Genomic DNA, 13,620 nt, shown 5'->3' on the forward strand with positions numbered 1-13,620 from the left:
GCTGCTCCACAATAGCAGTCCTCCACAAAATACATTCCTTTCTCCCCATCTCCACATCGAGTTTAAAAACTGTAATAAAAAAAAAAAATCCACAAAAAGGAAGATGGTTTCTGGGTTTTAAAAATCTCAGAGGGCAGTTAGGTGTGTGACCACAGACGACATTGTCCATGTTTAGCTATTAGATATTCTTTAGGATACTTTCCACTGCATTGTTTTGTTTTATTTGTACTCAGTTTTGTATCACTGTAAATATGGCTGGAATGAAAACATTCAGTCTGAAAATTGATTATGAGTCCATGTTTTATGGTGGTCTTACTGCATTCCATACTGGTAAAATATCCAATATTGATGGTCAGAACAAGTCAGAAACTCAAACAAAAGGTAAACCTCTTTTGGTGCATTACGCAGGAGAGGCAGATACAGAAGCAGCTGACTTATATTGGACTCTAGGTTTGTCTCAAAGTGCAGTCATGCATTGAGATTTAGCGTGATTGTAAGTCTGGCACCAAACCTCATCGACCAGGAGCTCTGGGGCTTGAGCTCGATAGTCTTTGTCTTGCCAGGAGGCCATGAGTTAATGTGCCGAACAGGAGAACAGAAAGGTGGAAAGAAGAGAGAGAACATAAAAGTGCACTGCATTGATGAGCTGCATCTCTGTGGACCACTAGAAGAAAGCAATCAAACACAAGTTTTTCATGCAAATTACTACATTTTCCACAAGGCACACAGGTATACAGACAATAGAAGACCAACACAAGGCTTATTATTACTAGAGCTAGTTTATTATCACTGATATTGTTTTTTTCCCTTAAATCAGTGTTGCACAATGAACCCTAAAACAATACAAACCACTAAAAATGTTTTTTTTTTGTTTGTTTTTACATTTATACATACACACATACAGTACGTACAGTATATGTGGATATGTATAGAGATTTATAATTTAGAGGTGTGACACCCTGGTTTCAGGAGAGTGTAAAAACAAAACTTTATGGAAACATACAGTAGAGATCCCTGACAATGCTCTGAGAACACTGGTTAAAACATCTCGCGTTGACCTGAATCGAACTGTGGGTAAAAAGCAGATACTGGCAGTGACCTCAGCAGACAGACACACAGACAAGACAGACCAACAAAAAAAATAAAATCTGCCACACAGACATTTGTATGTATGATGATGAGTTAAATATAAAGATTTGTGTCACTCTCATTCCCTAAGTGAAGTTGATCAGAGAGATAACATGAAAAAGTTTGAAATGCACAGTGTATATTTTCTGTGTTCAGTTTGGCACCATGTTTGAACCCTGCAGGACATAGTAAAAAAATAAACTGCATAGATGAAATGAATGTTTTTACTTGCAGCCACCATTAATCCCTGTACAAAGCTTAAGGTTACCAAATAACCTAATCTTACAGGTAATAATCCGTTTTCTCTAATGACTTCTTACTACTGGAGGTAGACACAACTATGTAAGAAGTTTCAATCTTACCAATTTAAAGTTAAGTTTGCAACTTTAATGATTATGTTAACCTAATAATTTGTTGAATTTTGTATATGTAACTCTGAGTGAGTACCCTGAGAGAAATGGGTTACAGCAGATCAAATTTCCTACTCCTACAAGTTATGCTGACAACTTATTGACATAATTCTTTCCCTTTAAGGCATTTTTGAATTCTTTCTTTCCATGTTGGGTTAGAGTAGCATTGCTATTTTATTATTTAATAGAGGCCTCAGTATTCAGTGTTTTTCACCAGGAGGCTGTTATTGACTTAAACCTTTGATTTTAAATTTAAAGGACAGGTGTTGTGTAGATGGTCACACTTGTAGAGCAAATTCTACCCAGGAGCTCTTTCCCTGTTTCTGAGGCGTGGAGAGTGGCTTTAGCTCACGTTGGTAACATCAATACAACCCAGACATTCTCCTCAAGCAAAGATGGTGTGTGTGTGTGTGTGTGTGTGTGTGTGCGTGCGTGTGCGTGTGTGTGTGTATGTGAGGGGAAAATGAACACAATGTGTTATTTTTTAAAAAAGAAAAAGGTAACAAGACTGACAGAACCTCACCCCGAGACAATCATGTGAACAGGATGCCAGATGGGAACAGGATGAGGATAAGGTGATCATCAGGCGCCAACGAGGGGCAAGACAGACTTTGTCAACTGAAAAGGTCACTCAGCCTTTTATCATCAATACACACCATTAAAACAGATTGACTGACGATGTGAGACAGGACCATCAATTAGTACCATACTGAGATCACAACATTACTTTTGCCATTATTTGGCTGAATATCACAGTGTTACCATCACAAATCCAATAAGAATTAACTAACACTTTTTTAATTGAGCTAAAATAACACATTTGCCTTCTTGTTTTTTTTTTTATTCTATATTTTCCATGCAGATCTACTGTAGAGTTTACTTTGCCCACTACCTCTAAATACACTGGATCTATCTGCCTTCGTGAAGGAAGTATAAAAAAATATAATACTGATCTCAAACATTGAAGAACAATGACTGTAAATTACCATCTGACGAAAAATTACTTTAGAAAGTCTTGAAACCCAAGATAAGTTTCAAGCAACGTGTGGTCTTTTGGGTAAAAAGTCTCCAAGCAGGTAAATTCATTGGATTTGTTAGCAGTTCACAATCATATCAAGGTCATTTGGCAGCAGTTTGATTAAAGTCAAGGATCTTTCAAGGAAAAGGGGTGATTGAATTGTGTGTTAGCTTTTAGATTTTTTTTTTATACATATATATCTGATTTCACACATATCGATGCCACTGAGAACAGGATTACCTACAGACGAACATTACCAATTTAGCTAAACTAAGCCTTTCGTCTTTCCTTCCCACTTGATCTGTTTTCATGTTTAGATGATGCATATTAGGAGAGAGATAGTTGCTCAAGGAAAATCAGTTAGAGCCACATTTCATCAGCTTACTCCAAGTGAAACAAACCCTGTGAATACCCAGCCCACAGCGGTCTATTTATAATGATTTAAAGATTATACATCTACTTTTCTAGTAGTTGGTGTGTAAAAAAATAATTAAGCTTTTAACAATTTTCTAAAGCAACTTAATTTTTTCCTCACTTGAATTCTAAACCTGAATATATTTTGTCTAAGACCCAAAAGACACCAGAAAGCTACATTTTAGATGACTTTAAAAAAATCTAAATTGTCATTGTGAATGTTACTGCTTATCACATTATTTTCCAAAGGCTGCTGTATAACCTGACGTGAGGGCATATCCCTCTTTAGACGTGCTGCAGAGGCAGATGAATACAAATATGTATGAACTGACTCATTATTCTCCCAAATTGTTTCTTCTTTACTTGAATATCCAACAAAAATAATCATACTTCACAGAAAATCATTTTGACCTGAACATATTGCAGAATTGTGGAAGAAATCAAGTCTGAGTTATAAGAGCAAGGATCAATGATTCCTGAGCATACAATCTCTCACCAAAATTCAAGGTTTGTTAAACAAAGAGGGAGAAAAATGTGAACAGACTGTAAAACAGCTTAAACGAGATTAATCTCCACTTTTTACTTAAGGTGTCAGTAAGAGTCATAGGGTCTTCTGTGCTGATGGAGTAGCAGCACCAGTCAGTTTGTGATGACAGCGCTGAGCAAACCATTAAATCAGACGAGTTCTAATGTTATTCTGCAACATGACAGCCTGACCTATCAAAGTCTAATCACGCCAAACATGATCGCCGTTGAACCAAAGATCTGGTGGATCAGGTTAAATAGTATGGCACTCAGACCTGTCACATCCACAAGGGTGGGCAATTTCCTGCAGGAAGAGATTAACCTTCATTTACAATGAGGGGCGGGGAAACAAAGTACAGAAGAGAATCACACTACTCTTATCCCTAGTGAAACTACTCCCAACAGAGGTTAAATAAAACACTGATTCTCGCTGCAAGCAGCCCTGGAGGGAAAATATCACATTGGTGGCTAATAAATATACACAGAGCAGACATTTAGCTTCAACATTTGATGGACTATTTTAACAGTTTACTGCATTTTCCCCCCCCTAGCACGTCCAATGTGATATTAACAATTAGGTACAAGAGATATATGCAAGAAGAACATCCGCAGAGAATTAAGTGTACATAACTTAAAAGGCATACAGCTAGAGATGATCTATAATGATTACCGAGATGGTAACATATACAGTACAGAAGTGCTGGTTTGCATAACACGTGAAAATGACTGCAGAGGGGGATTCGTACAACTCTACTTTCCACATTTTTGGAAAATTGTGTTAAAAGAGGAACTTTGTTGGACTGTTTTGTATTCCGAGTTACGAGGAAAGTTTTTTTTTCTTTATTTTCCCACTCTTATAAATAATCTGAATTTAGTCAAGTTAAGGTCATAAGTCAGTCTTAGCCAGAGAGGAAAATCAATAAACCAATCGTGTGGAATTGTGTGAGTTGTAAGTGTCACCCATTTTTTTTCCTCAGTTTTCTTGGCACAAGTACACCAGAAGTGAGAGAAAGTAAAGTAACAAAAAAAAGTGAAGCACATTCACATCTAGAACTAGAAATGAAGTATGAAGTGTTGACATACTGTAGTTAGTGCTTGACATAAAGGTCCTGGAAAGTTCTCCCTCCATTTGTGCGGATGTGTATTGTTTTTGTCTACGTACTAAAATTCACTACTTTACTGTTCATACTGTTTCTTTTATTAGGACCTGAGAAAAAGGCCAATAACAGGGTTGAGGTAGGTAACCAAAATGCATCTGTGATGACAGAGAGCATTGAGCTGCATAGAGAGGCCCTGTGATTGTTTAGCTACACAACAGTCTCTATATGAATGTTTCATTCAGCCAGCTCTCTGTCGGAAGTCATCAGAATCTAAAAAGGCAGGTGATCCTGAAGTGTCTGGAGGGAGACGGGTGAGCAGCTGTGGTTTGTTTTGGGCAGAGTTACAGTAGATGAGCAAGACATGGAATATTTTTCATCTACTGGGCACCAGATGTGTAAAAGGCTACCGATTTTTATTTTCTTTTTTTTTTTAAAGAAATTGCCAGGTGATATAATGCAAAAGAAAAAAAACAACAAAAAAACAAGACAACCAGAAAATGCAGCAACAAACATTCATAAAATTGTTAGAGATACACTGCTGTCAATCTGAATTGTGAAAAATACGATTACTTTTATTTTCGTTTTTGGAAACTCATATTTGGTCTTTTTTTAAAATATCAAAATCACATGTGTGTTGATGACAATAGCTGCTAAAAATCCACATTTAGGTTCTAGTTTGATGAGGGATCAATACCACTCTTTATATGCTATTTATCTACACAAAAAAACAATATTAGTGACGGTGGTGGATAGATTATGTTGACATAAGACAACCTCCTCCATTTTTATTCTGCCCTTAAGTTAAAATAAACTAAGTTATTTTATGGTCAGCTAAAACTAGCTACAACGCCCTTAAACCTTTTCAAATTTTTCATCACTTTACAACCATAGATTTGTGTAGTTATCATTGGGATTTTGTGAGATAGAACAAAACAAAGTTTTGTAGAAAGAAAGCTATACAATGTGCTTCTAGCAGTTTGCTTTGCCTTTGTTAGCAGGAACTAGTCAGAGTTGACAAGAATAAGGCTAACAAGCTTGAACATTCAGTCAGAGTTACAAAAGAAATGTTTAAATCAGGAAATGTTACTGTTTTAGAACAGTCCAGTCAAAGTCTAATTATAACTCTAAATTTGTAGGAAGATTTGAAAACTGCTGATCAAATCTGGTTTCAATCCATTGAGCCCAAGAAACTGAATATTTATGCACACCATACTTTTCAGATTTTTCAAAGCAGTGTATTAGTGTACCACCCCACAAATATACACTATTTTGTCTAGCTGATTCACATAAAATCGCAATAACTTTGATTGATGTTTGTAGACGGACAAAAAAAGTTAAAAGGTTTGAATATCCTTGCAAGGCCGTGTAAATAAGCTAAGCTTGGAGTTCTGAGATGCTGCTTCTTTTTTTTTTTTTACTAACCAACAGCATAGAGATCTACAGTAATTAGTTACATATTTGTTGTTAAAAGTTTTTGCCCAGTTATGCTGACTCAACCTCTCTGATTGTCAGCTGCACAAAAACGGGTGGAAAAATAGATAAAAGAGTAGCATTGATCTTCTCATCTCTAGCAAAACCTTACTAAAATGTAGTCATTAAAGTGTTAACACCAGTAATTTTAGAAAAATAATTTCCTTTTTCTTTATTTCTTACTTATTAAATCTCCATTATCTGTCTGATAGGATTAAATTGATTAAAAACAAAACTATTAATACAATAGAAGAATAGAATAGAAACAGCCTCTATTGTCCCAAAAAGAGACAATAATCACTGCACCACCTGTAGTTACATTGATAATATACTGCTTCCTGTTTAGTTTGACAATAAATATCAGATCTTTTCAACCTCAATACTCGTGAGGATATAAACAGCAATGCAGTGTATCTCTAATTAACTTTTTCTTACACTCAACCTATCACTATTGACAAATGTGACCTTTAAATAAAAAGGAAGATAGCTCCCAACTTAGTTCATACATATTTTTCAACTCATTGTATACAATGTTATCCGTCTGTCATCTTGCATGAGGTACTGACACTCTACAAACATCATATTCAGCAACACGGGGGGGAGGACTTCACAAAGGGAGAAAAAGAAGGGTCTTCATTATGCAATTAAAAAATAAAACAAACTACAACAACAACAGTGACAACATTAACTTTGTTATCTTGAGGTAGAACAATAATTTCAGCATTTGGAAGTGCTTTATGTTGGATGCTCTTTTGTCCGCTTTTACATCATTAAGGAGAGGAGAGACGATTGTTGACTTCTGAGGTAGAGCAGCACCTGATGTCGTAGTTATGCAACCAACTGATTCCTCCAAATTTGTCGAGTGATCATGAGCACAGGGGAAGGGAAAGTCATTACAGCTTCCCGCAACACATTCATTCCGGCTGAGGTAGGCTTATATCCACTTGTAAGGTTCACACAGCCAAGTCTAGAACCTGCATGAAGGCCAAAAACTCATAAAAAATGTTGATATTACTGAAACAAAGTCCTGAGACAGAAGATATTGAATCCCTGGAAGAAGGTTGAGGTTTTCTGAGTACGAAGGTGGAATCATTGGTGGTTAAGAGCAGGCAGCGAGTCTTTGACATCCACAGATACACAGAGATAAGACCAACAACTTATAACTGCTTCAACAAATGGATGAGAAGGTCAGAATGTGGGTATGCATGTGCATCTCAAAGTCTGGTCTCAGAAAAATGTGAAATAGTCACAAAATCCAGAAAACCTCACTTGTATACAGCAGAACAAAGTATTTTATATATTTGGGGGTTATCCAGCTAATCGTTTTTATATAGCACCATCCAGCAGACCTTACAACATTTTGGGACTGTTTAATAAAATATTACAACTCTGATTTTGCAGGTTATTTTTAAGAATATTTTAATGCAAAAATAATACCATGAATTACACCTATGTGCACAAATTGACTGATGCAATTTTGTGACTATTTCAAATTTTCCAGTGACATTTCATATATAAACATAAAAATACATTTTCAACAGGGACATTCAGGGGTCTCTTATTTTCTGTGCTGCCAATCACCATAAAATGAACAAAACACTCCAATAAACCGTCCCAGATCCTCCAGAACCTCTTAACTTACTCATAAAAAATTTCTTTGCACAAAAAGAAAGAATACTTTGAAAAGAAACACTTGTCGACCTGAGTGAGAGAAAAGTCTAAGTGGACACTAAAAGTGTCGAATGTGAATGGGCCTTCATACATGATTAGCCTTGGTCCGGCTGAGCCGCAGTGACTGAAGAATGCTCCTGAAACGGCGTCTCCCTCTCCTCTACAAACTCATCCAAAGGTATCGTCGACAGCTGGGTGTTGTTCAGAATGTAGGAGTTTGACTAAAAAACAAGCAAACAAGAGTTGTAAATCAAATACCAACATGGTTGTATACAATGTTCATAAAAACCACAATGTTCCCGTTTAATTTTTTTTAAACTTTTTTCAGACCATACCTACTGTTTTACTTTGGCATATTATTTAGCTATATGATCACAATGTGATTATGTTGTATGTTTTAGTACATACAACAATTTATAAAAAGCTCAACTTTAACTCTCTGTGGACAAAAAAAAAAAAAAAATCGATGACGTGTTAAATTAGGCTGTTCCTCACGACAGTTAAAGATTTATTTTGGCTGCTTCAGACGTTGTTTACAACCCGACAAAAAATATGGATGTATCTGCAGCAACTCCCCATTTTTTAAGTATCAACAGCACCGTGAACCAGTTCCATCACATATACAAAAACACCAGATTGCTGTCAGGAATAATCATGACAGAAAAAAGTTTCTACAGTTGTTGGTAAATAATAAGTTAAATCAGATAACAAAATATTTAAGAAAATAAGAATTTGGATAAATGACAAAAAAAACTGAGAAATTTGTATCAAAACATTTACTTGGATTTATTGATCTGTGTGTGAAGTCATATAAGTTACACTTTATTTTCTTATCTGTCAAGTTTTTCCACAAAATGTATATATGTTTAAACCACATACTGTTATTTTTGTCAAAATGCTTTGTTTTGGGACTTATTACTCTAAATTAATGACTGACTGACTTTTTAAAAATGTTTCAGTATTTGGAATATATCATCATAATACAATTATTTCAGTGTTTTTTCTTGACTGGGAATTGCAGATACAGGAACAAAATCAAAAACAAAGTAAAGTGCCTGAGTGCCATATCATGTGGATCTCACCCTCAAACCTTTGTTGGCCATGGCTGCATTTTTCGCTATTGTAGTGGTAAATGTACATCAGTTTATTAACAAAACTAAAATGAAACAAATGAAAGACATTTCAAATTTTGTGGGATTCTGTGTCTGCACACTGAAACTTTGGGTTGTGTGTTTTCCACCGAAAACACACAACCCAAAGTCTTCATTCAGTAGGGCTGATTCTTATTCTTACAAACAAAAGAAAAAACACTAAAACATTGCAAATTCAGTTTAAATATTTTTTTTAAAGAACCACTACTTTAAGTCAGAACCATAGCTCTGTTTGTCAGCACACACCATGCAGGCATCCTGTGTGTTGGGCTGAGTGAAGAGTCTCTCAAGCTCGTTGCTGTCGACCACTTTCTTCCCTGCAGCGCTGCCATTGACCTCCATCTCTCTCCTGGCAGCCCCGTTGAGCCCAGAAGCCCCCTGAGAAGAGGAAGAGGATTCCAGGACTGCGCTGTGCCCTGCCTGGGGGGTGGCCTGAACTGTCTTACACATCATTAGCCTGGAGATTGCACCAACACACACACATATATAACACACTTTACCACTGTATGAACATTAACCCTAGAAAATGCAGGCAGGTTGCTTCCATTGTTTTCATTTATTGTTGGGGATGTTTGTTCTGACCTGCCGCGGTAGCTGAACACGAGGAAGAGCACGCAGAAGACGATGCAAGTCACACCGATGTGGATTCCAATTATGATGCCGGTGGTGGAGGTTTTGCTCTGTTCGTCTTTCACACAGTCACATGAGCCGTCCAGCACTGAAGAAACACAATACGTGTTGGTAAGGGAACGGTGAGGTTCATACAGAAATGATGGGTTAACTTGATATATTCAGAAAGAAGATGAAGAGGGTCATGTCTATCACTATGGAGGTTATTCAAACACAAATAAATCACCAGATTTTTCCAGTGCCTCGCGAAGTGAAATGAATCTAGTGGTGGCATTCCCATCACCGTGCTGGTTGTATGCAAGAAGCTTTATCTCATAAACCATAGAAGAATCTGAAGAGAGTAAAACAGAAATTTTCAGTTATTTTTTTCCAACTTTTAGTCAGAATAAGATATTGTTGAGCATGTGTTTATTCCTCAGTTTTAATATTTAGTCACGTAATCCATATTGCTAAGTCTTTTTCTTAAGCAGGATAATCGTTTTAAATGACAACCTTAATGAGAGGTGCTAGCATTGCGAACATTATTCTTTCTTTAACCTTAAGTATAAAAACTGTGATTGATGATGTTTAAAGACTTTATAAAGAATGCATAATACCACTCTGTGTGTAAAGCCGTCTGCACATTTGTTCATAGTCTAAAACAGTGCTTATATCATAAAACACCAAAGAGGAAACTAAAATTATTGTCATGAGAAAAGAAAGAATATGTTTCCTAAACTGTAACAAAACAATTAGACAAAAAACATTATTATGGTAAAGAATTTCTTTTTTGTTGTTTCTCTAAAATGGTGTGCTTTTATGTTCTCACTTTTATCCTTCTGAGCACATTAGATAACACTGCAGTAATGTGCAGTACATTGACTACCATCATCCTTGAAGTGATCCTGCAGGATGAGCCATAAAGGAAATACAGCATTAAAAAAATAATACAACAACAATTGCTTTGGGTAGAATGAGAATCAGTGCATCAGAGCTCTCATTTAGCCAAGATTTAGAAAGTAGAGAGTGCCTAAAATGTACATAAAGCAGCCAAAATCCCACGAAAAGGCTTTACAGCTTTCAAAAAGTCTCAAGAAGTATTACATTTACTGGCTCCTTAAGTCTGGGGGCGTTAGAGAAAATATACAGAATTTATGGATGTCTAAATGCATTTGCTCATCATCAAAGTATTTTCTATAGCAAACATTAAATTGTGCCATTGTTAATACATTTTGGCAAATCATCTCACAATTGTAACAGCTTAAGAATATCTTAGACAAAGCATAACGTCACAGTAATGCATCATAACTTTTAATTACTGTGCAACAGTGGGCCTCACCGAGTTGAGTGATGTTGTACTGAGTGATGTTGCGAAGAAAGTGGATGGGACCAATGAACAGTGGTGTGTGTGCTCTCCTGTAGTAGAGTCTGAAGCCTTGATGTTGGCCCATCTTGGAGGAAGATTCCCACGTTACTTGTACAACGCTGCTGTTCAACACTTTGGTGAAAAGGGAAGGAGGAGCGGGAACTGCAACACAAAACAAAATGTCAATCAGAAGAACAGCAGCAGGTGGGAATTGGTTGAAAAAGGATTTAAAAAAAAGTCTAGTCAACAGCATATCTATAAATAATTAGAATTTCTAACAACAATGGAGTTGCTTGGTCTTTTAATATTTAGAAAAATAAACCAAATGCAAGCGATCAACAATATGTCAAAAATATATCGTATTTGTATGTATCATATTTATTATCTCCTATGTTTAATAATCTTTGTAATCAGCTTTTTGATCTGATGTTAACAATTGCCAAATATGAAGCCAAACCAAACCAGATTAGCAGGCATCATAAATCAGATCTAAGGTATTAAAGAAGTAATCCCAGGGTAATTGGTCCAATCCTGCTCTCTAGAAAGCTGCAGTAAGTGATTTTAATGGTGAGAGATGAGCTTCCTCTGCAAGTCAAACTCACCCTCGCCGTGAGTGCTCTCTGCAACACTCTCTGAGGGTTTGCTGGCTCCGTGGGATGTGTAAGCCTTAACGTAGAAAGTGTAACTGGTGGAGGGCTCCAGGTCACGGATGACCTGCTGCAGTGTCACCTTACTGACCGCCTCCTCATACTCCATTTCCAGCGGGTCTGAAATGGAGAAGATGGCGGAGAAAGAAGATGCTGTTAGAAGGAGTTGATTTTGAAAGGTTCCAATTTAGGAGATAAATGGCTGACAAAATAAAAATGTTTTCTGTTAAATGAGAAAAAAATAAAAATATAAAAATGTGATATATAAATTGTTTTTTTAATTTTGTAATTATTGTCCACTTCCTTGATTTTACAAAGATTCTTCTGTGAGTTAATATGTACTCCAGCTTGGCCCTGCGAGTCTAAACATTCGACGATGGGGTAAATTGCAGGGCGGAGTGATGAGTAGATAAACGAGGTAAACGGGAGAGTTGGACAGGTTACCGGATTTTTATTGCTTTTAATTCAGACAGACCCAGCCATAACTGCTATCTACACCCATTCCTCAGTCTGTTGGGCCATTCGATCTGCTGGTAATTACAGCAGATCCTACGGGTTGGTCCTCCCTGGGGCCCTTAATTACCCATCCTAGAGAAATACTGAGGTTACCGTCAGATGTGAGTCTCACTTTTTGGACGAGTGAAAGTGTGTGTGTCGGTGTGTGAAAGAACCATACAACTCTCAGTCTTGGCAATGACAAATGTGTTTGGTGATTCAATAACAAATGTGTATCATTTTACACATTCTGAAATCAAAATGTAATTCCATACAAACATCCATACTATGACACTCTTTTACAATGCATCACACTCATCTTTAACTCACATAATGAACTTTGGGTAATAAACTGTTTTTCTAAGGTATATAAGATAAAGTTGAGTGACATTAATGGTTGACTTTGACAAGCCTTTCAATCAATATGCACTGAATGTTTAAAGTAAATACTTGTATAATTATTGGGTTTTCCCGCTTTCATTCTGCTTCTTGAAATTTAAAGAAAGGTCTGAATCATTGACAACCATCAGATGTCTGATGTTCACCATCATGTATGTCATGGGTCGGTGCAGCGCACGTTTCCGACCTCCTACGCTTCATGTCAAGCTCAACTCTGAATTAAAATGCCAGTTCAGAAGATCAGACCAGTATAAGTCTCGAATATAAGCATGCCTCAGAAGTTACACCCGGCAGCATCCAGGACTCAAAGAATGACCTTCCAGCTTCGGCACTGCACTCAAAGTCTTTGTCTTCACTTTGAATACAAAAATAAAGACAGAACAAGCCAAGTAGGCTATGGCAAGAGATGCATTCAGACTCAGTTTCATGTATATTTAGTACTTTTTGTTGAAACGCCTGTGAAGAGAAGATCTCTGCTGAATCTCTTACATATGTTAAGACACATTAGATATTCTTTGCTGTAGCCCAAGGTGCAATTACACTCACTGTGCTGAAAAGATGCTGCCACATGGGCGCTAAAGCTCATCTGGATTGGATATCAGTGTTTCCTGAATTTGTCTTAAACTACTTACAGCTCTAAATTTGAAATCAGATCACACAGTAAGTAATAGCTACTCTTAGTGTAAACAGAACCGTCAGTGTGACAAAATGAGCCTAGACAAAGATGAATACAAAACAAAAACAAAATTTATATTTGTCTAGTTTGCATTATGTTATTGGGGATTCTTGGTGTCAAATCTTCATGTTGTGAGACTTGGAAAAATATTTCTTAAAAACAGCAACAGAGGCATCAACATTTTTAAAATGGGACTTCATGCGGGTTACATTTCTTGTCCAGTCCAGAAGCCCTACCTGATGTCTTGCGAATGTGGAGCACATATCCGATGATGTCCTGAGTGTTCTGGTCGGGCTCCTTCCAGGACACCTGAATGGTGGTGGGGGAGAGGGCCTCGGCCTGCACCTGGGTGGGCTCACCAGGCAGTCCATCCGCCCATAGCACGGTGAGCCGAGCACTGGCCTGAGTGGAGCCAGCGCTGTTCTCAGCAATGCACTGGTAGATGGCCTCATCCTCCTGGCTGATGCTGTAGATCGTCAGGGTGCTTTGAGAGCAGTGACGGCAGCAGCAGGAGGAGGAGCGAACAGAGACAAAAAGATAT

The 13,620-nt window shown here is 37.2% G+C and overlaps 1 protein-coding gene across 1 annotated transcript in view; it reads right to left on the reverse strand.

Annotated features, from left to right (window-relative positions):
- Positions 1-770: 770 nt before the first annotated feature.
- Positions 771-13,620, reverse strand: part of igdcc3 (immunoglobulin superfamily DCC subclass member 3) — a 67,188-nt gene continuing 54,338 nt past the window's right edge. The window contains exons 8-14 of the mRNA XM_023332934.1: positions 13,316-13,563; positions 11,465-11,629; positions 10,836-11,024; positions 9,744-9,848; positions 9,470-9,605; positions 9,134-9,344; positions 771-7,957 (exon numbers count right to left, since the gene is read on the reverse strand). Coding sequence (XP_023188702.1) covers positions 7,832-7,957; positions 9,134-9,344; positions 9,470-9,605; positions 9,744-9,848; positions 10,836-11,024; positions 11,465-11,629; positions 13,316-13,563 — 1,180 coding nt within the window. The 3' untranslated portion in view covers positions 771-7,831. The remainder of the gene's footprint in view (positions 7,958-9,133; positions 9,345-9,469; positions 9,606-9,743; positions 9,849-10,835; positions 11,025-11,464; positions 11,630-13,315; positions 13,564-13,620) is intronic.

Source organism: Xiphophorus maculatus, chromosome 4 (assembly GCF_002775205.1).
Source record: "Xiphophorus maculatus strain JP 163 A chromosome 4, X_maculatus-5.0-male, whole genome shotgun sequence".
In the NCBI taxonomy this organism is placed as follows: Eukaryota; Metazoa; Chordata; class Actinopteri; order Cyprinodontiformes; family Poeciliidae; genus Xiphophorus; species Xiphophorus maculatus.